The 21813-nt window shown below is 38.9% G+C and overlaps 3 protein-coding genes across 4 annotated transcripts in view; 2 read left to right on the top strand and 1 right to left on the bottom strand.

Annotated features, from left to right (window-relative positions):
• Positions 1-91: 91 nt before the first annotated feature.
• Positions 92-2401, bottom strand: gfer (growth factor, augmenter of liver regeneration (ERV1 homolog, S. cerevisiae)). The gene is made up of 3 exons (XM_084926477.1): positions 2180-2401; positions 1728-1939; positions 92-1533 (listed from the first exon to the last, which is right to left on the bottom strand). The coding sequence occupies exons 1-3, from the start codon at positions 2399-2401 to the stop codon at positions 1371-1373; spliced, it is 597 nt and encodes a 198-aa protein (XP_084782603.1). The 3' UTR covers positions 92-1370.
• Positions 2402-2472: 71 nt separating this feature from the next.
• drg2 (developmentally regulated GTP binding protein 2) lies at positions 2473-9286 on the top strand. Of its 2 annotated transcripts, none has more exons than XM_084926476.1 (14): positions 2473-2588; positions 2925-3020; positions 3264-3424; positions 4764-4853; positions 4941-5001; positions 5296-5386; positions 5492-5564; positions 6747-6837; positions 6950-7047; positions 7232-7308; positions 8209-8297; positions 8414-8472; positions 8578-8631; positions 8924-9286. In XM_084926476.1, exons 2-14 carry the CDS (start codon positions 2957-2959, stop codon positions 9008-9010), a joined length of 1095 nt encoding a protein of 364 aa, XP_084782602.1. In that variant the 5' UTR covers positions 2473-2588; positions 2925-2956; the 3' UTR covers positions 9011-9286. The 2 variants fall into 2 exon arrangements, with proteins under 2 accessions (XP_084782602.1, XP_084782601.1); XM_084926475.1 differs by lacking the exon at positions 2473-2588 and adding an exon at positions 2620-2705.
• Positions 9287-16457: 7171 nt separating this feature from the next.
• myo15aa (myosin XVAa) overlaps positions 16458-21813 on the top strand; it is a 53345-nt gene continuing 47989 nt past the window's right edge. Inside the window, exon 1 of the mRNA XM_084924712.1 lies at positions 16458-16560. The gene's annotated coding sequence lies outside the window, so the exon portion shown is untranslated. The remainder of the gene's footprint in view (positions 16561-21813) is intronic.

Genomic DNA, 21813 nt, shown 5'->3' on the forward strand with positions numbered 1-21813 from the left:
TAATTCTAGACAAGGTTAAAGATTGATATGGCAGGAGAATATGGCATAAATAGAGAAAAAAATATATGATCAGTAAAACAAATATAAGAACTCTTCAAAATAAGAGCTTTAATGTAGTCTTTTGAGTCAGTGTGTTTAAATTTTCACAAATGCAATCATTTTGATTAGACATGTTTTATTCCCTCTGGAAAACAGACACATTTCTGTCACACGTTTACACAGTCTAGTGATTTCTGTTGAGTGATTACTTTGTCAAACCAACAGACAAAACACTGCATAGTGTATAGTAAAAAATGAAATGACAGAAATTTAGAAATTTTACTGGTCCAAAATTTACAGTACTTTAACAAAAGTCCTGACTCTTCATTTCTCTATATTTTGCTGGGAAAATGGGAAATAGGTACAGTGATATACTGAAACATGCAAAAATACATGGAAATATAGCATACAAGACAAAATGAAAGTTAATATTTCCTATGACTGCCTTTATTCTTCAACACAGTCTGAACTCTCTTAGGCAGCTTTCTTCTTTTCTTTCTTTTCTGTGAGTAAGGGGTGGGGGAACTCCAGGCCTCAAGGTCCAGTGTCCTGAAGGTTTTAGATGCATCCTTGATCCAACATAGACAATTTAAATGGCTAAATTACCTCCTCAACATGTCTTGAAGTTCTCCAGAGGCCTGTTAATGAACTAATTATTTGATTCAGGTGTGTTAACCCAGGGTGATATCTAAAACCTGCAGGACACCGACCCTTGAGGCCTGGAGTTCCCCACTCCTACTTTGAGTAGTCTTCATTAATAGTTCTCCAGGTTTCTTGAAGGACATTCACAGCTCTACTTTGGATGTCCAAAGATAAACTTTGAAAGACTTTCAGAAAGCCTGGAGAACTATTGCTTAGGACCACTTTGAAAAATTACAAGAAAATCTGGCTCTTGGGAAGCAAATTATAAAGAAATAATGACTCGCGATGTTTCCACAGCACTGAAGGTTGGTGATAACGGACCAATTACACAGGTGTCTTTGCTCTAATGGTCAAGTGAGAGTCATACCTGGTTAAGCACTTCCAACAAGGAGAGGATTATAATATAACCCAGAATCTTGAGTTTAGTGTTTTGAGTTTCTCTCTATAATATTGCAGAAAACTGTTTTTATGTTTCAGTGCTTTACAAATAAAACTGAACTGAAAAGATCTGAACTCAAGAAACACTGAGGAAAACTATTATGTAATCTTTAATTTTATTAATAGATTAATTATACTATATTAAAACAAAACCAGAAAAACCCAACACTCAAACATGAGCTCAGTTTAGTGGTGTTTTATACCGACGACGGGGTTTACTCGAGTCTTCAAATCTCTCTCAGCACAATCACTCAATCACAGGAGCCATCTTTCCATCCATCTCTCCACCTCTCATCCACACGGGAACAGTCAAACTCAGGCTTCCCCAACCTGACGTTGATGTCGTTGTGAAGACGACAGAACCACTGAGAAAGAGCGTGGCGGCTGCTAGTGTCCGGCTGATTGGTTTTCAATCTGTAGAGAGGAAATGTGGTTTGGTGATCGTGGCATTTTATCCTAAAGCATCTGAAAGTGTGAGGGTGGTAAATAAAAGAGTAAAATATGCCAAATCATTTCTAAGATCCTTTATGTGTGAAGATGTGCGCAAGTGCCGATATGTCACTTTCAGCCCTGTACATTAAATCTGGCGGCACTCGTGTGGTTCTGACCTGTCCCTGAGGTCTTGTGCACATTCATCACACGGGAAGAACTTGGAGAAAATGTTGATGAACTGCCCCATTTCTTGCTGCTGAGTGGTAGATGGATGATCCGGGTAATACGCGGCCATAGTGTGCAGAAAGGACCACGTGCTGCGGCCCAGCTCTTCCCTGTCCAGCGGACACTGGGGATCTTGTGGCTCTGAATCTGCAGCTCTTGTCTCCTGCAGGATCAACACAGACAGTCACCTGATGAATTCAAGAGAGACTAGTGGCCTGCTGCCCCGTGTGAATGAATGATTTATGGTTGTTTGGTTATCACAAATACATCATTGATATCTCTCCAGTTTGCTGGCTGCCATCACAACCAAATCTTAAAACAGTGAATCACAATGTTACGACATCATAAACTTTACACCGTCAAAGTAATTTGTCAAGTTTCCAGCCTGACTCCATCGTGTCACCTGTGCAGCACCACCACCACTAGCAGTTGTCGCCTGCTTCTTCTGCATCTTCATCCACGATTTAAAGTCCGTACAAGCCCTGCATGGCTTCTTTTTCACATCCCCGGTCTGCTCCTGCTCTTTACCGGAGCTGTCCTCCGGTGGTCTGCCAGCTATTGGAAAGGGGAATCCTTCAAACGCAGAGGGCACCTGTGATCCTCTCGGTCCTGTGGGCGCAGCCATGCTTGCTTTACGTATAAGCTAATACCGCTAACTGAACACTTGACAGGCATGGACGTATAGCTGTTTAAAATGCGAATGCCTCTTGGTGGACGGGTAAATGCTCTTTAATATTTCCTCTACCGTGGCGACGGTGTCATGGTCACAAGCGGTCACTTCCCCGACTGATGTAACGACATCGACACATGCGGTAAAAGTTTCCCCGAGTTTTCGTGTTTCCTCCCGGACATTTCACTGGAACGTACCGTGTTCCGGTTGGTGATGTCGGTTAACTGTGCATGCTGTTGAGTGTATCCTCTGCTAAAGTGTAATTTTCTACAGTATTTCAATAATTTAAGCTGTTGACATTACCCGTGTTGTATTCGGGTGCTCGCTTGCTTTAACATATCCTCACTCGCTGTTTTTGTTGTTGTTTCTCAACTGTTAAAGTGTTACTAGTTGCCCGGTTAGCCGGGCGGCTAACAAAGCTAACAACTCTGGAGTGACACGTTTCTTTTTTTTTTATTTGCTGATTTTTTTTTAACAGTGTAAGCGTTGACACCTGTCTGAACTTCAGCCATGGGAATCCTGGAGAAAATCGCGGAAATAGAGAAAGAAATTTCTCGAACACAGAAAAACAAAGGTGAGAGGGAGAAGTCGCAGCGCTAACTGTTAGCGCCACAATGGACCAACTTGTACCCAGCTGTGTGTGTTTGTCAGCTATGAGTGTTGCATTATACCTCAAGACGAATCAATATTTAGTCTTATTTCCACCTTTTGTTTATGCATATGTTAAGTACAATTTAAAAACAACTTTATTGTTGTTATTTTAATTGCAGCATTAACAGCTCCATTATTCGCCCTTTCCATTCACTCTTACTTCCAGCCACTGAGTACCATCTGGGTTTGCTCAAAGCCAAGCTAGCCAAATACAGAGCTCAACTTCTGGAGCCCTCCAAGTCAGCAGGGGCTAAAGGGGAGGGGTTCGATGTCATGAAATCAGGAGATGCCCGTGTCGCTCTCATCGGTTTCCCCTCTGTGGGTAAGGTATGTCAACATGGTGGACGGTGGGTTGTGTTTCCTGGTCTGGACGTAGAAGGTAAAGGAGTTTGTGCTTGTCTTCCTCTAATAATGTCTTTTTTTTTCCATAATCCTACCATGAGAAAGCAGGGTAAATTTTAGTATGTTCAGGTTTCCTTGAAGCATGCCTTATTCTGATCATTTGCTGGATCCTAATTTATTTTGAAATTTTTTCTGGAATAACTTTTAAAGGCTTTAAAAAGGGTAATTTTGAGCATTAATGTTTGCTTGTACTTTGTAGCAACACCTCTTGTCACCCTCTGAAGGGCTTAGCTTTAAGTCCTGTCTCTTTAAAAAAAACCTTCAGTCCAGTTTGTTCTGATTGCTTAGCCCTTATGACAAAGCTGAGGCCAAAATAAAATTTAGTTGCATGCCATAACTCTTATTTGTTGTTTAAATTAGTGTTAAGGGGAGTCTTTGTGATTTATATGGACAGAATTCATAGGCATAGCTAGTTGTTCCAGGGTCTCTGCTTTGGTGGTCTCAGAATCTCGTCTCTGCTGGATGATGATATTCTTTGGCTTCATTGAGCGGCAACCTCGAGCTTGTTCAGGGAGCTTTGCAGCCGAGTACAAGGCGATGGAAAAAAGAATTAGCATTTCCAAGTCCAAGGCCATGGTTCTCTACCAGAAAAATGTGGAGTGCTCACTCCAAAGCTGGGACAAGTGGGAATTTCAGGGTCTTGCTAATAAGTAAGGGAATAGTGGGGCGAGAGATTGACAGTTTAATTGGTGCTGCATCAGTACTATAACAGACTGGTAGTCGGTTGTGGTGAAAAGAGAGCTGATCGTGAAAGTAAAGCTGTTGATTTACCAGCTCATGTTCTGATCCTCCACTGTGGCCACAAGCTCTGGACAGATGGTTCAGGCATCTGACTGGGTTGCCTCCTGGACCATACTTAGGTGATGTGTTTCAGGCATGGGAGGACGTCTGAGGCCCATCTTTCAGCTGGCTTGGGAAGGCCTCAGTGTTGCCTTAGATGAGCTGGAGGAGGGTGTCAGGGTCACCTGCTGCCCCTGCAGGTGAACGTCAGGTTATGTAGAAGGTTGCAGCATAGGGTTAGAATGGGGTTTTGTTTATGGCATAGATCTGATGCAGAAGTATAATTCACGTGTAAGGCTTGGCGCATTTTGGTGGCTGAAGCAAGTAACAGAAGAACTCTGGAGTACACAGTTAGTGTTTCATGTGAGAGAGAATGACTCCCTTTGCCTTTGTAACACTGCAAACATTTCAAAAGGCTGCGTAACATACTAAAACACCATCTTTGACTAACGTTGACGCTTTCATTCTCTGCTGTGTTCTGCAGTCCACCTTCCTTAGCTTGATGACATCAACGGAAAGTGAAGCTGCTTCCTATGAGTTTACGACCCTCACCTGCATACCTGGTGTCATAGAGGTACACACATCTACATTAAAAATATTTTGACACATACAGTGTGTTAAGCGCTGTATCTTGAAACTCTTCTACTCTGTTTTCCCTCAGTATAAAGGGGCCAACATCCAGCTGCTAGATCTGCCGGGAATCATTGAGGGTGCTGCTCAAGGTACACTTAGGATTTATATTTTTATATTTTGTCACTTTAAATTTAAAGTGAACAGAGACTTTAATATTTAGGTATAAGGGTGTGGTTTTTATAGTTGTGGTTAGAATTATTTATAAACAGATGAATATGATTTTACATGTATTTTGTTGCTGTGTATAATATTGTGGGGAATGGGAAAACCAAATCATACCTGTGGAAGTAAGTGCTTCTAAAAACTGAAAAAAAACATGAATAAAAGACCTTAATTTGTAGTTGTTGTGTTAAGCTGATCTCTAACTTTTATACTTCTTATAGGCAAGGGTAGAGGTCGACAGGTGATCGCTGTTGCCAGGACAGCAGATGTTGTCGTCATGATGTTGGATGCCACCAAAGGAGATGTTCAGAGGTTTGTGAGTTTGGAGAGCTTGGATGGAGTTTCAGGGACACACAAGTGTTTATTTAGAATTCTTATCCAAACATATCCTTTGTTTGTTTTTTTGTTTGTTTTTAGGGCACTTCTAGAAAAGGAGTTGGAGTCAGTGGGCATCAGACTCAACAGAACAAAACCAAATATTTATTTCAAGGTACAGTGTGTATATTTGTCTTTTTTTTGTCTCACAGTTGGAATAACTGAAATAAGGAGATTGTAAACAGCATCCACTAACAGCCATTTGGCTGTTTGTTCTCTATATGTAAATGTTGATTTAATGGTGGCAATAACTACTGAAGGGGTTTAGCAAAATATCAACACAGCAGTCTGCTCTTTCCCTGACTCTTGCAATACATTATCAATACACTAAACATTTGCAGATATTTATATTTTTATCAATACATCTGTTCTAAATTCCTGCTAGTTTGAGTTACCGGAGTTAATCTTTCATGGTGCACATTAAATAAATTGAGTTGACTGTCTGAGACGGCGCAAATATCAAACATCCTGGACGGCAGAGTTATCTTTGAGTTACCTAATTGAACTGACATATTATTAACACCGAATAACTCTAACTATATTTTAACTATAATAATCTTTTTATTATTGTACCGCTGGTCCTTTTGGAGTTCACAGCAGATCATCTGCCTCCATCTAACCCTGTCTTTAGCATCCTCCTCTGTCATACCAACTCTACATGTCCTCCTTCACTTGAGTCTCCTCTCAGGTTTTCCTCTTTGCCTCCTGCCTTGCAGCTCCATATTCAGCATCCTTTGTCCAGTATAGCCACTGTCTCTCCTCTGCAAAAGTCTGAATAACTATACTAATAATACCCTATATGCACAAAGCAGTGATTTGATGTTTTCCTCTAAGTCAGGGGTGTCAAACTCAAATACACAGTGGGCCAAAATTCAAAACTGGAACAAAGTCGCGGGCTAACGTTAATATTTATTGAAATATATTTATTCCTCCAGATATAAGAATGAATCTTTTCTTATGGACTCAAACACGTTTTGCTGAAAAACTGAATATGGAACAAGCAAAGCTTAATACTAAACAATATATATATTAGCTGTATAATACCAGTAGGCCAGCTCTAATAGTAATTTGGTATGGCTTCACGGGCCAAATGTAATTAGGCTGCGGGCCAAATTTGGCCCGCGGGCCAGAGTTTGACACCTATGCTCTAAGTGATTCTTTGTGATGTGCGATTCTGCTTTTAGCTACAGACATCACGATATACCACAAATGACCACGTTATGTATCACTGGTATTTTGGAAACTGGAAAACAAACATAAATTTCAGCACAAATGTGCTTTTTTTCTTCCCCTGTAGCCCAAGAAAGGTGGCGGCCTCTCCTTCAACTCCACAGTTCCTCTCACCCAGTGCTCGGAGAAGCTCGTTCAGCTCGTACTTCATGAATATAGTATCCTTCGTTGATCTCTTTGATGTACATTTAGCCCAGTTAGCATTTCTGTGACATAATTTGTGAGTAGGCTGCAGAAGTGTCTGGTTATTTCTTTAATTCTGCTCCTCAGAAATCTTTAATGCAGAGGTTCTCTTCAGGGAGGATTGCACACCAGACGAGTTCATTGACGTCATTGTTGGGAACAGAGTTTACATGCCTTGCCTATATGTGAGTCAGTTAAAGCCTTGGACTTATTTAGAAGCTTCCTTGTCATTTTAGAGAGATTTGAGATGATTTTCTGTTTTTTGACTCATAACAAAACCTGGACATTTTCTATCAAAGGGAAATAATTTTGAGATATTAGGCAAATCTCTTGAACTTTGACTTTTTGTGTGTGTGTGTGTGTTCACAGGTGTACAATAAGGTGGATCAAATCTCCATTGAGGAAGTGGACCGCCTAGCACGCAGACCTCACAGTGTTGTCATCAGGTCAGATATCTTTCCACAGGTTCACAAGAACTAAACACCATAATGAATGTCAGTTAGCTAACTGGCTCCAGAGTAGAGTCCAAATCAAATCATGATATTTTAAGAAACTTTGCAATAACGCTCACAATTTACGACAATGAAGGGGGAAAAAAACGCAACGTTTTATTGATGTTTGCAGGAAGCAGTGTTTGTTCGTGTCATTAAATGAAGGATATTTTTCATCCTCCTTTTCCAGTGAGCTGCCACTGATGACACCACCTAATTTGAGTGCCAGCAGCAGCATTATATCCAGTGACCGCGCATGATGCAAATGTGAACTCTAAAGCAGCTTAAGTTGTGTTAGTAACTTCTATCCACATGAAGCTAAGCTTGTGTGTGCTCCAGTGGCACTCGTCGTCTCCTTTGTTTACATTTAAAAAGTATTTTGACTAGTTGAAGGTCTCTGAAATAGCTCCCTTTAAGTGCCTTATTACTAAGTAATTGTAATCATGGGGGACATGCCTGGGAATCTAAACACATGACGTTGCTATAGCAATGATATTGCGATATGACATTTTTATATTATATAAAAATGTATACAGGTATTATTGAGAACGATATGATATGGCTCAATCCAGTCTCTTTAGTCACTTTTAAAATACAAGAAACAGACACATGAAACCTGCTGGCTTAAGTAAAACAATGTAACTTATATAACTGAGATTCACTCATGCTCGTGTAGTTGTAGCAGCACAGAAGGAATTCCTTTATTTTGCCTCTTTGGTCCCATTTTCAGCTTAATTAGAAGGTTGGAGGGATTAACAGAGACGTTTTTTTTCTCACATGAGAGCAGTCACTTCACACCTTTTCTGTTTGTATGAAGGAGGTAAAGTATCCTATTTTTCTGACTGTATGTTTCAGTTGTGGGATGAAGCTGAATCTGGATTACCTTCTGGAAAGGTTGTGGGAATATCTGGCTCTGATCTGCATTTATACAAAGAAAAGAGGAGGTATCCACATGTGCACACATGTATTTTTCTCTTAGTCATTTGTGAGACTTTTGTCTTACATGGATGAATATACACTAGATCTAAATTAATTTACCCTTTTCTACTTTCTCTGTTAGAGCGCCCTGACTTTAATGATGCCATCATCATGAGAAGAGGAGCAAGTGTAGAACATGTGGTGAGGAAAGCGCATTTTCAAATCAGATGCTTTTACACGCATAATAAGTTAGAAGCAAACTTTGTGTATGTGCACAGTCTAATTTTTGTCTTTAAATACTTGCAGTGTCATCGAATCCACAGAACTTTAGCCAGCCAGTTCAAATATGCCCTGGTTTGGGTAAGTTCAAGTTTCCAGGGTCAACGATCTTCAGAGACACATTTTCTGCTTGTCCTATAAACCGTTTGAGCTAACTCTGTACAATTGTACTCTTGACTAGAGTAAACATAGTCTGCTGACGTCCTGGTCACAGGGCATTTAGAACAGTCACTTTCTTTCTACTAGAGATGTAAAGCAAAATTCTCATTTTGAAACATAGAGCAGAGAAGGCAAATAAATTTACAGTTTACACTTGAACATGAAGCCCTTTGATTGAAGGGGAACTAAAATGTGTTGTCTCTCGGTCTTTTAGGGAACCAGTACCAAGTACAGCCCTCAGAGAGTGGGCCTAACGCACATCATGGAGCACGAGGACGTCATCCAAATTGTTAAGAAGTAAAAGAAAAGAAAAGAAGAAGAAAAGCTTCTGTTTGGCCAGAGGAGGAACTCGCCAGGAGAGGAGGAAATAATAAACTGTATAGTAGAGAATGAAAACAAAATAATACCCACCATCCTTATTTTGTATATGAAAATTAAGAGAGGCAGTGAATCAAAGACCTTACAAGAATTGGATAAGGACAGAAAATGGTGCATTTTACCTTTTGATTAAGATAAAGAGAACACAAGATGCATTGATTCAGAGAGAATACGGATAGAATAAAGTCCATACAACATTTCCAGTCTTTTTATGTGTGTTTTATTTGTAGCCTTATCTCAATCTTAGATTGAGGCGCATGCAAACCATGTATGTTTTTATGTCCTTTATTATTATTATTATTTTTTTTTTGTTACACTTCTTTTGTCAAAGTAAAGATTACTTTTTGGCATTTTATTGTCTGACTTTGAATTTGGTCATTTATAGCAATAATAATCCAGTTAAATTGTATTTGCATAGCACAGGTTCACCACAAAAGTCGTCTCAAGGTGATTTGTAAAGACAACGGCAACAATCAGAAAATCCTAATGAGTGACATTCGGCTATGGTGGGAAGGAAGAACTCCCTTTTAGCAGGAAGAGACCATCCAGCAGAATGAGGCTCAAAAATTCATTATGTGAACATGCAATTATTTTTAATTAATTTGTTTTGCTATGTGAACTTTTTCCATTGTCAGAGCAATGATGCCTTTGAATTTATATGCTGAGTAAACAAACTTGTAGCAGCACTAGCTGTTCTATTTTATTCTACTTTCTGCTTTTACTCATATTTCTGTTGTAATTATGATTGTATTTTGGACTTCATACCATTTATTTTTAAAGATTTAATTAATAGTTTTCAGTTTAAGTGCATTATTAAGCAATTCAAGCTATGTAGCAAGCAATAGTGCTATCCAAAAACCTCAAACCACCCTTTATTTTTTAAATAGTTTCATATTTTCTGGGTAAAATGGCTGCAGTAATTTATGCACAAACATAAGTGTAAATGGCGTATATAGGGCAAAAACAGTGTTTCAACAATTCTAACAAGCTTGAAAGTCAGTATTTGATGTGACCACCTCAGTCTTCAGGAATAGTTCTCCACATTTCTTCAAAGCTCTTCTTTGAAAAGTCGAGAAGTAGGCCAAAATAACAAAAATTATCATTGTCCAAAAATGTATGAACCAAACTGCATGCCTACATCATCATAAGCTTAAGGTCAAGGGTGAGAAAAGGCAAGTCTTTTCCCTTCGTATGTGTCAAATTGGATTTGCACTGAAGCCACAGGCAACTCCCTTTTAAGTAGAAAGGCGTAGTGGTAGAAACAGTCCCAAATAAATGGGAATTCTACAAAGGTCTAACTAACAGTGATAAAGACTATCACAAAAGGCCAGCTGTGACTTTAAAATGTTTTTGTCACATGAATCCTTCAGGTGCACAGTAGCAGATGGGGATGTCCCCTCTGAGCTCCCCCTCCCATACTGCCTCCATCCTTGCAGCCGAATTGTTTGTATAGGTGTATCCAACGCTCCAAAGCGAGCTGACCATTTGTCTTTCAGAAAGTGTGGACTCCCAGCCAATGGACCCCATTCACTTGCGCACACACAAGCATAATAGGGCCATTAAAAATTCACAAGCATCTCTTCAGTCTAGGAGACGAGGACTGAGTGGATGCTTTATACTAGAAAGAGAGAGAGGGGCTGTGAGTTGACAGGGTTGTACTTCAAGATGCCTTAAAGATGTCTCATCGGAGTGTGTCATGGATGGAGACATTCTGCTTTGAAATTACCTGAGCAGGAGAGGAGAGATGGTGGGATGATATCGTGGTGCAGAAGCAGAAACAAAGGTACTGTTGGCTGGGTGTGTGCTGAGTGGTGCAGGTATGACACTTGATGCTGTTTGGCTCCATATGGCATGGCTAAGCGTGAGTGAGTGTGTGGGTGCAGGTGTCCATGAGCTAGAGTTGTGTCCTTGTTCATTAGCTGTTTAAAGCAATGAGCCGAGAGAGCACATTTAGTGTGTGAGAGTTAAAGACAGCAGGAAGAAGTAGCTTGTAATTCCTGGATATAAATAACTTTTTTCACAGCTTGGTGAATAACCGTTAGAAACACTTGACTGGGTTACCTATGAGTCACCAACGCATCTATAGCTCCACAACTGCTGCACCTTGTGGTTAACTGAAACCAAAAGTGCATCTTACCTTTGAGATAAGACAATGATAACATGAGGGCCAGGGTCATGACCTGCTGAGACAGTGTGGCTGTTTTTCACACTAAAAGTCTTTCCTGTCTCTCTACTGCAGTTATCATAGTCTGTAATTTTTTTCTGTTCTTATATTTATTTTTTGTTCTGTTTTTAGTTTAGACTGAGGTTGTTTGTTTTAGTTTAGTATTTACTCTTTGGAAACGTTTAGCTTTATTGTGATTTATATTAGTGTCAGAGACAGTTTTTAACCATGGTATGCAAAGTCAGACCACCAGGGGGCAGCACAAGCGAGGAAAGGAAAAAAAGGTGTGACTTTCACTATTCTTATACTGAAAATATACTAAAAATACTATTAACCATTAATCTGGAAAAATAATCCCACATTATTTAACTGTACAGTAATAATAATATTATTAGACTAAACCTGCTCTCTGGAATTGTATTTTTTTTAGATAATAAAATTTAATTACGTTATATAGTCTGCATCTATTTATTTATTCCTAATTCATTTTATTATAATAGTCATTCACACTTTCAGTTTTTGGTTTAGTTTTAATATAATAATGGGGTATTGAGTTTTGTGACCCCTGAAAGCATTATGACAATGTCAAAACTGCCAAAACAGAGAAGAAGACAAAAAGAAAAGAAGAGGAGGAAAAAGATAACAGAGACAGAGGTACAATGAAGTTAATGTGATGAAAATGTTTGTCTGTTGTTTTAGCTATCCAGCAGAGTGTAGCGTTAACATGCTAATTTGCTAGTTTTGAATAGCAGTAGCCTTTAGCCTAGCATGGCTTGCTAATCAATAAATAGCTTGTTTTAACATAAGCTAAAGTACTGCAGCATTTTATAATAAATATGTACAGTACAGTACAGATATCAAAGACAAAGCTATTCAGTGTCTTGTGTGTTTGTAAATGGACAGTGGAAGTTACTGTTATTTATCTAAAATCTTGCCATGGCAAAGTGATTAGAGGCAGGACTGATGGTATGGTGAGGTATTTGTCAGGGAAAGGCTTTAAGAAGTCCATAACACCTTTTAACAGGTACAAAGGCTTCACTCACAATTTCCTTGTCCCAGTTTTCATAAACAAATGCACCAAAGGATCTTCAGGTACCTTGTGTTGATGAATTGTATATTTTTATTTTAGTTAGATTGTAAGTACAAAGTCAAATTTGTTTTTTTTTATATAGTCTAGTTTAGATTTTTTTTAAATTTAGTTTAATATATTCACACTTTCAGTTTTTGGTTTAGTTTTAGTTGACTATAATAATCTGTAATATATTTGTAACTCCCTAAATGAGGTAGACTATGTTTATTTACACAGATAACAGTTTTTCACAAATTTATTTATAGAAGGGTACAGTGAGGTTTTTGGACAGTGACCTTTTATTGCAATTTTGCCTCTCAACACCATTATAGTGGATTTGAAGTCCAACATTTGAGATATACCAACTTTCAACTTTAATTCAAAGGATTTAGCAAAAGTGTTGCATTGTCTATTTAGGAATTGCAACTATTTTTAAATATTCCTCCATTTTCAGAAGCTGGAAATAAATTGAAGTAGCCACCTTCAGGTGCTGCCTGTTTGTGGGTTGTTCTGCATTCAGTTTTGTATTTGGTAATTGAAAAGCACGCTCTGTTGGGTTGATATCGGGTGACTGACTTGGTCTTTGAAGAATATCTAATTTCTTTTCCTTGTCTTTGAGAGACTCTTGGGTTGCTTTTGCAGTTTGCTTTGGGTCATTATCCAGCTGCACTGTGAAGAGGAGTCGGTTTAGCAGCATTTGGCTGAATCTGAACAGATAAAATAATAATAATATAACTCTGTACACTTGACAAGTCCTCCTGGTACTTACATCAGCAGTCACATTACTCAAAAAAACAAACCCAAACTGACTTGATTCAGTTAGCATTCACACCATAATATTGCCTCCACCATGACTTAAAGATAATGTATTATGGTTTGGATCAGGAGCTGTTTGTGTCATCTTCCAGTGTTCTGGTACACGTGGTTTCATTTGTCTAAAGATGTTTGTTTTTTTTCAGAACTGGGCAGGTGATGTGGATTGTAGACTTTGACAATGACTTGGTTAGATGCTGTGAAATTGTGTTTCCTGACATGAAAATAACTCTGTGATTGTGCACTTTAGCTGTCTTATCTGGTCCTTCAGGCCATCATTATTGATTTGGCCACTCCTAAACCTTCTTCTATCTCTAATAGGTTTATTTTCTTCTATTTCAGCCCACTGATGGCTCTTTCATTTGCATTGATCTCTGGGCCTCATTGAAAAATTCCAGTGAAGAGCTGCTAAATGCAAGCTCAAGACTTGGAATAAACTTTAAATGTCTTTAACTGTCCACAGGTCTCGTCTGTCCATGAAGCTGCACGTTAGTCGATGGTTTAAATTATTTTGAGCCTTCATGAATGTTAATCCAACGATAATGTTATCCCCTTTGAATTAAAGCTGAAAGTCTACGCTCCAGTCACATCACGATTGCTTGATTTAAAATCCATTGCGGTGGTGTGCAGGGGCAAAAGTACAGAAACGTGTCACTTTACAAAAAACCTACATACCTGACTGTATGGGCTGAGAAAACGTCATTAAAAATAGTAAGCAGACATGCAAGTCTCACGAGACTCTAAGTTGAATAGTACTTAGTGGGAACCAAGCTTTGCTTTTTTTAATGAATATTTTTTTAGGGTGCCTTGAAAAATAATTACAGACAAAACCACACTGTGAATAATGGCATTTGACAAAAAGTGTAAAATTACAAACATACAAAACAACATACAGAACTCAAGCGTTGATCTGAGAGCCTGGATCACGTTGTCTCTCCTGCCCTCTTGTGCTTCATTTTGCTCACTACATGAAGTTGCATACTTGAGTTAAGAGTCCAGTTATCACAGTGTTTACTGCAGTGAAACGTTAACAAACAGAAGATGACTAAATGTCACCTACAAAGAAATCTAAATGTTTAAAAGTTGCCAAATGAGACCAACAGTTGAATTCATCTGACAATAAAAATATATATATATAAAAAAAAATTGGACATGGTGAAAAGGTCTATATTGTTTTAGCCAATTGGTTCCACCATAAGAGATCAAACCAAGTGCTGAATGTGCAAATTAACTTTTTAGAAGTTGGACATTTCTGTATGTTGATCCTTCATTGACCTTAAGAAATATTCCAATGATTTGAGATATTGAATTTCTTATTTTCATGAGATTTATGCCATTTTCTTCCACTTGGAGCCTGTCCCATGTTTCTGTCACAGCATAACCATGAAAAAAAGGATTGAGACTTTTCATGGATACAGAATATGTAAGTTCACCTTTTTGAAATACTTTTTAAAATGAAAAAATATTCTAGCTGTGAAAGATTATTTGTATCCTAATTTTTGCCTCATAACTTTTGCTTGTATCCTAATTTTTGCCTCATAACTTTTGCACTGTCCACTTCCTGCTGTGACAAAACAAATTTCCCACGTGTGGGACTAATAAAGGTTATCTTATCTTATCTTATCTTATCTTATCTTATCTTATCTTATCTTATCTTATCTTATTAAGAAGAATATGATTACAAAATACAAATGTCTCATTGCTTTTGATGTTTTTATCCTTAGTTAAAGAAACATTTGTGCAGTTTCATGTCTCTATAGACAGCAAGACATATTTAACTACTCATATACGCACTTCAGTTGTCAGAAAATGTTTGCTCAGCTGCTACAAGAATAGAGTTTTACCTTTTGCACCAAGTTATATAAAACACTCTGCAGTAATATCTGTGGATGTTAGTTTCTATAGACATTGTTTGCATTGATCATGTGTACTTTTGTAAGGTAAAGAATGGCAGACTGCTAACAGACATTTGCCTTTGTGTGACTTAAATGCCTTTTAAGGCCAGTAATAAGTGGTCCTGTTGTTTCTCTGTCTAAAGCATCAGTTAGAATATTGACATCCATAAAGAAGCAGGCCCGGTACAGAGAAACTAATCCAGCATTGTATTCTCTCTTCTCCCACGCAAGCCCAGTTTCTGTTTTGTTAAAAGCACAGATTGAATCATTAACAGTTAAACACACTTAGTAATTTCCCTCGCAAATCTGATTCCTAATGGCCCGCTTTAAATGTTATTTTAATTTGAAATGCTCACAAAGTCATGAAATATTTCAACAAAACCTAAAAAGTAACCAAGTGAATGCAGTTTTCACATAACTGTCGTGTTTCCTGTTTAAAAAAACATTTAAGTAAAGAAGAAAATGGAAAGCAGGAACTGTTGTGTTAGAATTATAGCCATTGGCCACTTTATTAGGTACATCTGTGAATCAGATGGTGCAAATATCTAGTCAGTTTAAGATGCTGAACTTCAAAGCAAGAATCCAAACGTGGAAGGAAGCAATGCAATGTTGATATTTTGTCCCAAAAATATAATTTTCCTGTAAAAACAGAGTTAATAGAGTTTGTCATTTTATCATTAGTCTCGTTACTTCTGCAGATATCATCTGATGTGAAAGATATTCTCAGGTCTGTGAGGCTTTGTTGTGATGCTATTGTTATCATAGGCATCCTATCGTGCTCTATTATTCTGGCATCTGCAGAATGTATCGATATATATATATATATATATATATGATCAGAGCTACAATCTTGTGATTTATGTCTGTGTGTGTGTTTGAAAGAGAGAGAGACGACTTCTGAAAAGGCACCCCAACAGAGAAACGCACACACAAACACACAAATGTCTCACAGCTATTGTCACCGCACAGGATTTATAACAAATAACTCTTTGGGCTCTGACGTTGAGACACGCTTTGGCAATGATGATAGCGTGATATGTGTGTGTGAGTGTGGTAAGGAGAGGATGCTTGTGTGCCAGTCCTGCCATTAATACACAAAGGATCCACCGGTTGTTTGCTTAAACACTTTATTGGGACAGGAAGCGGGGTAATGCTGCACGTAGACATTTGTAAGTGCAGCGTGTTTACCGAAAAACCCAATCGCTGCGCTAATGATGCATGGGATAGCAAAAAAAAAGCATATGTCTGAATCACCACTGTTCTCTCTCTGCTCCCTGTTGTGCCTTTGTTCTGTAGATTACCATTCGATCTGCTCATTTCATTTCAGAGAAGCGAGGTGAACTTTGTGTGTCTATGCGTGTGTGTGGCCACTATATAAATGTCCAGAAGAGGAGTTGGTCCATGCACAGAGGAGTCGGCGAGTTTAGTGGTTTTATTCCAGACGGTGGGTGGGTTGGTTCATAAATTGATGGATTTTCGTAGCAAACAGATGATCTGAATATCATTCGCAGTCACTCAGATTAACAGATGAGGTAAGCTACTTAAAAGCCAGGGGCTTATTGTGCTTTTATAACTAAAGAAGGGCCATCGACTTCACTGTCATGAGATGTTTTATCCACTCGTGCTGCTGCTTTCTGTGGAAAAAGAAAAAGGGAGATCGGTGAAATAGCAGATGCCATTTAAGGCTTTAAAACTGTGTTTTTAAATTTGGCATGGCACAAATTGCTGTATAATGAATTATTTTTAGCTGCTGTGTTCCAACTAACAAATATTTGCACTTGTATATCTTTAGTCGGTTAAACTTTTACAACTTTGTGGAAAACTTGTTAAAGAGAAGTCCCAGTGAGGAACCTAACAGTTGTTAAAAAATATGTTATTTTCACAGTTACAGTTTTAAAGTAAAATTTGTAGCACAAAGTATCAGATCTCTTTGTGACAGTACTGGAGGAGTTACAATACTGTAACAGTGGCTCGTGTTGATTTAACACTGTGAGTTTGTGTTTGTGTGTCCTCATGCAAATCTGGATCTGCTGATGCCTTCTGTAGAAGGAACTAAAGACCTTTTTAGTTTTTTTTAACAAGTTTTTAACTGTCTTTCGGCTCCTCAATAGACAAATTTCAATAAAACAATAGTGTTGCAATGACAAAATTAAAACCATTAAAGGGAATCAAGGGCACCTACGTCAGTGTTGCTGTTTGAATGAGCTGATGGGTCATTGCAAGTATCTTTATGAGGAATGTTTTTGAAAATAAGGTCGGAGAGCGCACAGGCATTCTGCTTCGTGTGGTCTGATGACAAAATGGTATATATAAGAACCAGTCTATTCATTCATGTCCTCTGTAATGGACATTTTTTGGTCTATATATTTTGACTTATTTGAGCTACCATACTGATCCTGATGTACTAAATAGAGGACATCCTGAGCTTTCCACTGACATCTCATGTGTTTGGGTGGCCTCTTTTAGCTCCAAAGAGGCAGGAAATCAATCCTTGGATCTTAGGAGGCTATAATTGGTCAATTTTCCATTGTCATGGATAATCGCCCACATAATATAATTGCTATCTGAAAAGAAAGCATGCTCACGCTCAATTCTTTTAAAGATAGCATTATAAATTATTTAAAAAACCTCACATCAAAGCAGAATATTCTCAGCCTGCATAACCTTTATCAGTTTTTGACATCACTTTAGTTGTTTGCAAGGATAAAGTTGGACCCTGTTATTGAGAAACTAATGACTTCTCTTGATTCTGGTAATAGGGATCAATCACAAGTACAGAATTACATCTTATATTTAATATAAGCCTCACACACTGAGGCTTCATATGAAAGTCCCAGTTTTGGAATACAGCTATTGGGTTTAGCCAACAGCCCTGGGCCCTGCCTCTGCACCACAATGTTTGTGATTGTTTCATTCTCTGTAGAATGTAGAAATATAAAACATAGTTGGCTGGTCTTACACTGAAGACCTAGGATTGGCCCAAACTTTAATTCTAGACTTCTAGGCTTATTGAACATGAGGTTTGGGGGTTATAATTAGTATGTGCAATCTTCAAAACTACATCCGTGCATGTACTGCAGGAAGTTTGTCAGTATTACTTCATCAAAAATATTTACAAAGCTGTGAAGTATTCTCTCTTTTCTCGAGGTCTATTCTTTTTGTGAAAATTCTGACTAATTTTCTAAATGTTTGTGTAAAGTCTGAACTTGTACATATTTTATTATGCATTTATTTTCTTTACCACTTTGTGGTAAAAGCTCAGTTTTTTACAGAGCGATAGGCAGGGTACATAAGTGAATAGCCAGAACATTTACATCCAGTAACATTAAAGAAGTCAAAGTGTGTGTCTTATCTTTAGTGAGTCTGTTCAAGCAGTCAAACCAACCAAGATATGATGTCTGATCCTCTGAGACAAGTCTTCAGTGAGTTACTAGCTGCTGGCATTTCCTGCATTGTCAAGTCTGACAGCGCAGGTTAAGACCTGAATGGGGCTTAAAGGCTTACAGGAAACCTGAATCCAGCCTCCTCATCCTCCTGTCTTTCCTTCAGTCTGAAAGACACTCTCCCTCCTTAACTCTGTGTTTCTTTCTGTCAGTCATTTTCCTCTTTATGTTTTACACCCATGTTTCATAAGCAAATATGTCACTGTGGAGTATTATTCTGTCACTTTGACCGTATAGCAGGTTGTGTGATCATCTCCAGCATTGTGTTTGTTTAAAGGTCAATTGTAGATCCATTACTTTGGTCTGTTTATATTATATTTATGGCTTGTGAGCAAAACTAATGATGTCATCTAAACTTTGTGTTTAGTGCTATGTAGTAACTGTTAACATGCTAACATGCTAAGCCAAGATGCTAAGATAATTAACATTGTTAATGACATGATGTGCATCAAGGTTCAGGGTTCACATGTCTTGGTCTCTGGGCCTATCAGTGTGCATGTTCTCCTCCATGTGCTCAGGTAGTGATGCTAAATATGCCATAGTTGTGAGTGCAAGGTAAATAAAGCTCTTAAGTGCATAGAATAAAGTGCTGTATGAATGTGACTGATAATATGAATGGCAATCGGGGAAGTCATTATCAACAGGAAAAGTTTATTCAAATACATTTAAAAGTCCAAAAACGTATACCCTTCTTCACTGTTTCCAGTGCTGTCCAGTTGGTTGAAACCCCTGAGGTGTAGATGCATGTAGCAATTAACTAATTCCAGGAAGAGGGCAAATGCAATCATAATAAACGCTGCTGCTTTTCCCGCAAATAAATTGCCCCTATAACACTAGTGTGTGTGTGCGTGTGTGTGTGTGTGTGTGTGTGTGTTTTAGTGGGGGGCATGCTTTCAATTCCCAAATTAATGTGTATACGGTAGCTGTCAATCTCTAGTCTCTCTGTATGATTCACATCCTGCATTCACTGATCATGCAATCTTCATTATGAGACATAACCTACATGTGCGTGTGTGTGTGTGTGTGTGTGTGTGTGTGCACGTGCCCCCACTCACTGAATGAGGTTGTTGGCTATGCTTTGCTCAGGTGATCTCCTTTATTAGTCTTGTATCAGTGAGTGGGTTCGCTGAAAGCCTGTTGTCAGTGGTTGGCACACGGATGAAAAGATTTGCCCGTCATCTCTCGTTCACTCTCTATCCTCCTTTCCTGCCGCTCCTCGTTTTCACTTCTTCTAAATAACAGTTTTCTCTGAGGGACACCTATCACCACATAGTAATCCATAGTTTATTTGGAGTAATCCGCAGTTTACACACTATTACAGATTCTGTCTCTTACATGCCTTCTACCTCCCCTCTTTTTCCACCTCAGTCATTTCTGTCACTTGTGCTCTGTTCAGTGCACATTCACTCAGTCAGCAGGCCACATCAGTCAGACAGCAGATGCATATCACACATATCAAATAGAGCATTTTGTGTGTCTTGTTACCTGCCTGGTGACCAACAGTGTTCACATGGAAGGAACTTTTGAACTTTCCTCTGGGCCCGTTCTCTGTCCTGTCTTCACCCTCTTATCTCTACCGGCAGTTAGATGATACCGACAACTGCTGTTGTTATTGCTGCACAGGCTGCAGACAGTTTAGAGTGTGCTATGGCCACTGCCTTCGAGGAAATGTGATACCCATTTCTGCTTGGATGTACTCTCAGGTCAAGACTATTAGTCATTCCAATTCAGTGGTTAGAAAAGTTAGAGGTCAACCTGTTAACTGTGGTTGGCATTAATAACCACAATCCTTATTTTGTTCATTGTAACTTTCCTTGTAGATGAATGGTTGTAAATGCCAGTATTAAACCATTACTTTCCATCTGCTGTATGATGTCTGGCTGTTAACCCCTGACAGCAGTATGTATAATATATTGGTTGGGCAGCGGGCCTGGGCGGGGTTGACCCTTTGTGATATATTTAGAGGAGCCCTTGCTGAATGTTTTATCCATGCTGCGTAGAAAGAACACAGGGCAGTCATTAAACATTCATATCTGCCACTGAGATGACCTCCTGGAATATCAGCCCATCATCAATGAATCCACGACAGACACTTCTGTAATTCTCTCAGTCTTTTGCACTTCCCATTGCGCATCTACTGACAGCCCATACATGTATGTATGTGTTTGTGTTTTTACCAGTCTAAACATGCCAACATGCCACAATAATGAGGGGAAAAATAATAAAAAGGTTTCTGTTGTTTGGCTGTTCTTTAGTTTGCCTCATAGCAGCCATCATTAATATTTAGAAAGATGCATAATAGCCAGTTTATGGTCACGAAGCAGACTGAGTTTTTAAAAGAGCTGGGCAATATAAATAAGAAGCAAAGCGACTTGATTTTCTTAGATCTTTCCTAAATCCTTACTTGCTTTTTTTAGTTGACATTTTAGATCCCTGAATGGTGTCTTTTTCCATAAAATGTATTGTGCATATGCACTATAGGAACCTAATAGAAGGCATCACTCTCAGCTGTGGTCCATGCTGCTTCTTGTGTGTGTGTCTGTGTGCGTGTATGTGTGTGGTTAGGCTATGTGAAGCTTTGCCTCTCAGACACAGTTTAGCAACAGCTCAGCCAGCTTGCATTATTCATACAGAAGTGAGGCAGCAGATAGTGTTACCCCAAGCCAGTATAGCTGGGACATTATGGTTCCCCTTTGCAATTGTAACTGGGGAGACTCATATTCTGATGCACATGCACGCACAGACATACAATATATTTATATATTTATATATATGCTCCTATGTCATGCAAATGGCTTGAGATGCGGAAGAGGCCTCGTGTTGAGGTGAACTGGGCTGTGGAAGTTTCAGTAACCAGAGAGAGATGGAGAAGGTTGCAGGAGGTCACAAAGGCAAGCTGACGCGGTTGTGGGTGGATACAACCGCAAACGCAACACTTGTGCACGCTCATTCTGAGACAAAGAAGAGGACATCCCTGGACACGGAGACTCACTCTGACGCACTTGCATCGGCTCTCCTTGTTGGGGGGAGCATTGCGCTAAAGTTGGTGCGGTGGCCAAGATGAGGATTCACTGCTGGACTCACAGGACGAACTGACAATGGGAGACACACAAAGGACTACACAGAGTCTGTCAGTGGGATAGCAGGGTCTTTTATCTGTCGTGTGAACCTGGGAAATTACTTACAAACCCATACAGACCATCGGGACCAGGAGCTTGCCTTGCCATGATGGATTCTTTTCTTATTTTAGATGTTAAGTGGAAAAACTCAGTAAGTGGGTAAAACTTGGAAACAATCAGCAAGATTTTTTTTTTCCATATGTGATATTTGAAAATCAGTAAG

The sequence above is a fragment of the Perissodus microlepis genome, chromosome 4 (genome assembly GCF_051167445.1).
Source record: "Perissodus microlepis isolate ML-2025 ecotype Zambia chromosome 4, ASM5116744v1, whole genome shotgun sequence".
In the NCBI taxonomy this organism is placed as follows: Eukaryota; Metazoa; Chordata; class Actinopteri; order Cichliformes; family Cichlidae; genus Perissodus; species Perissodus microlepis.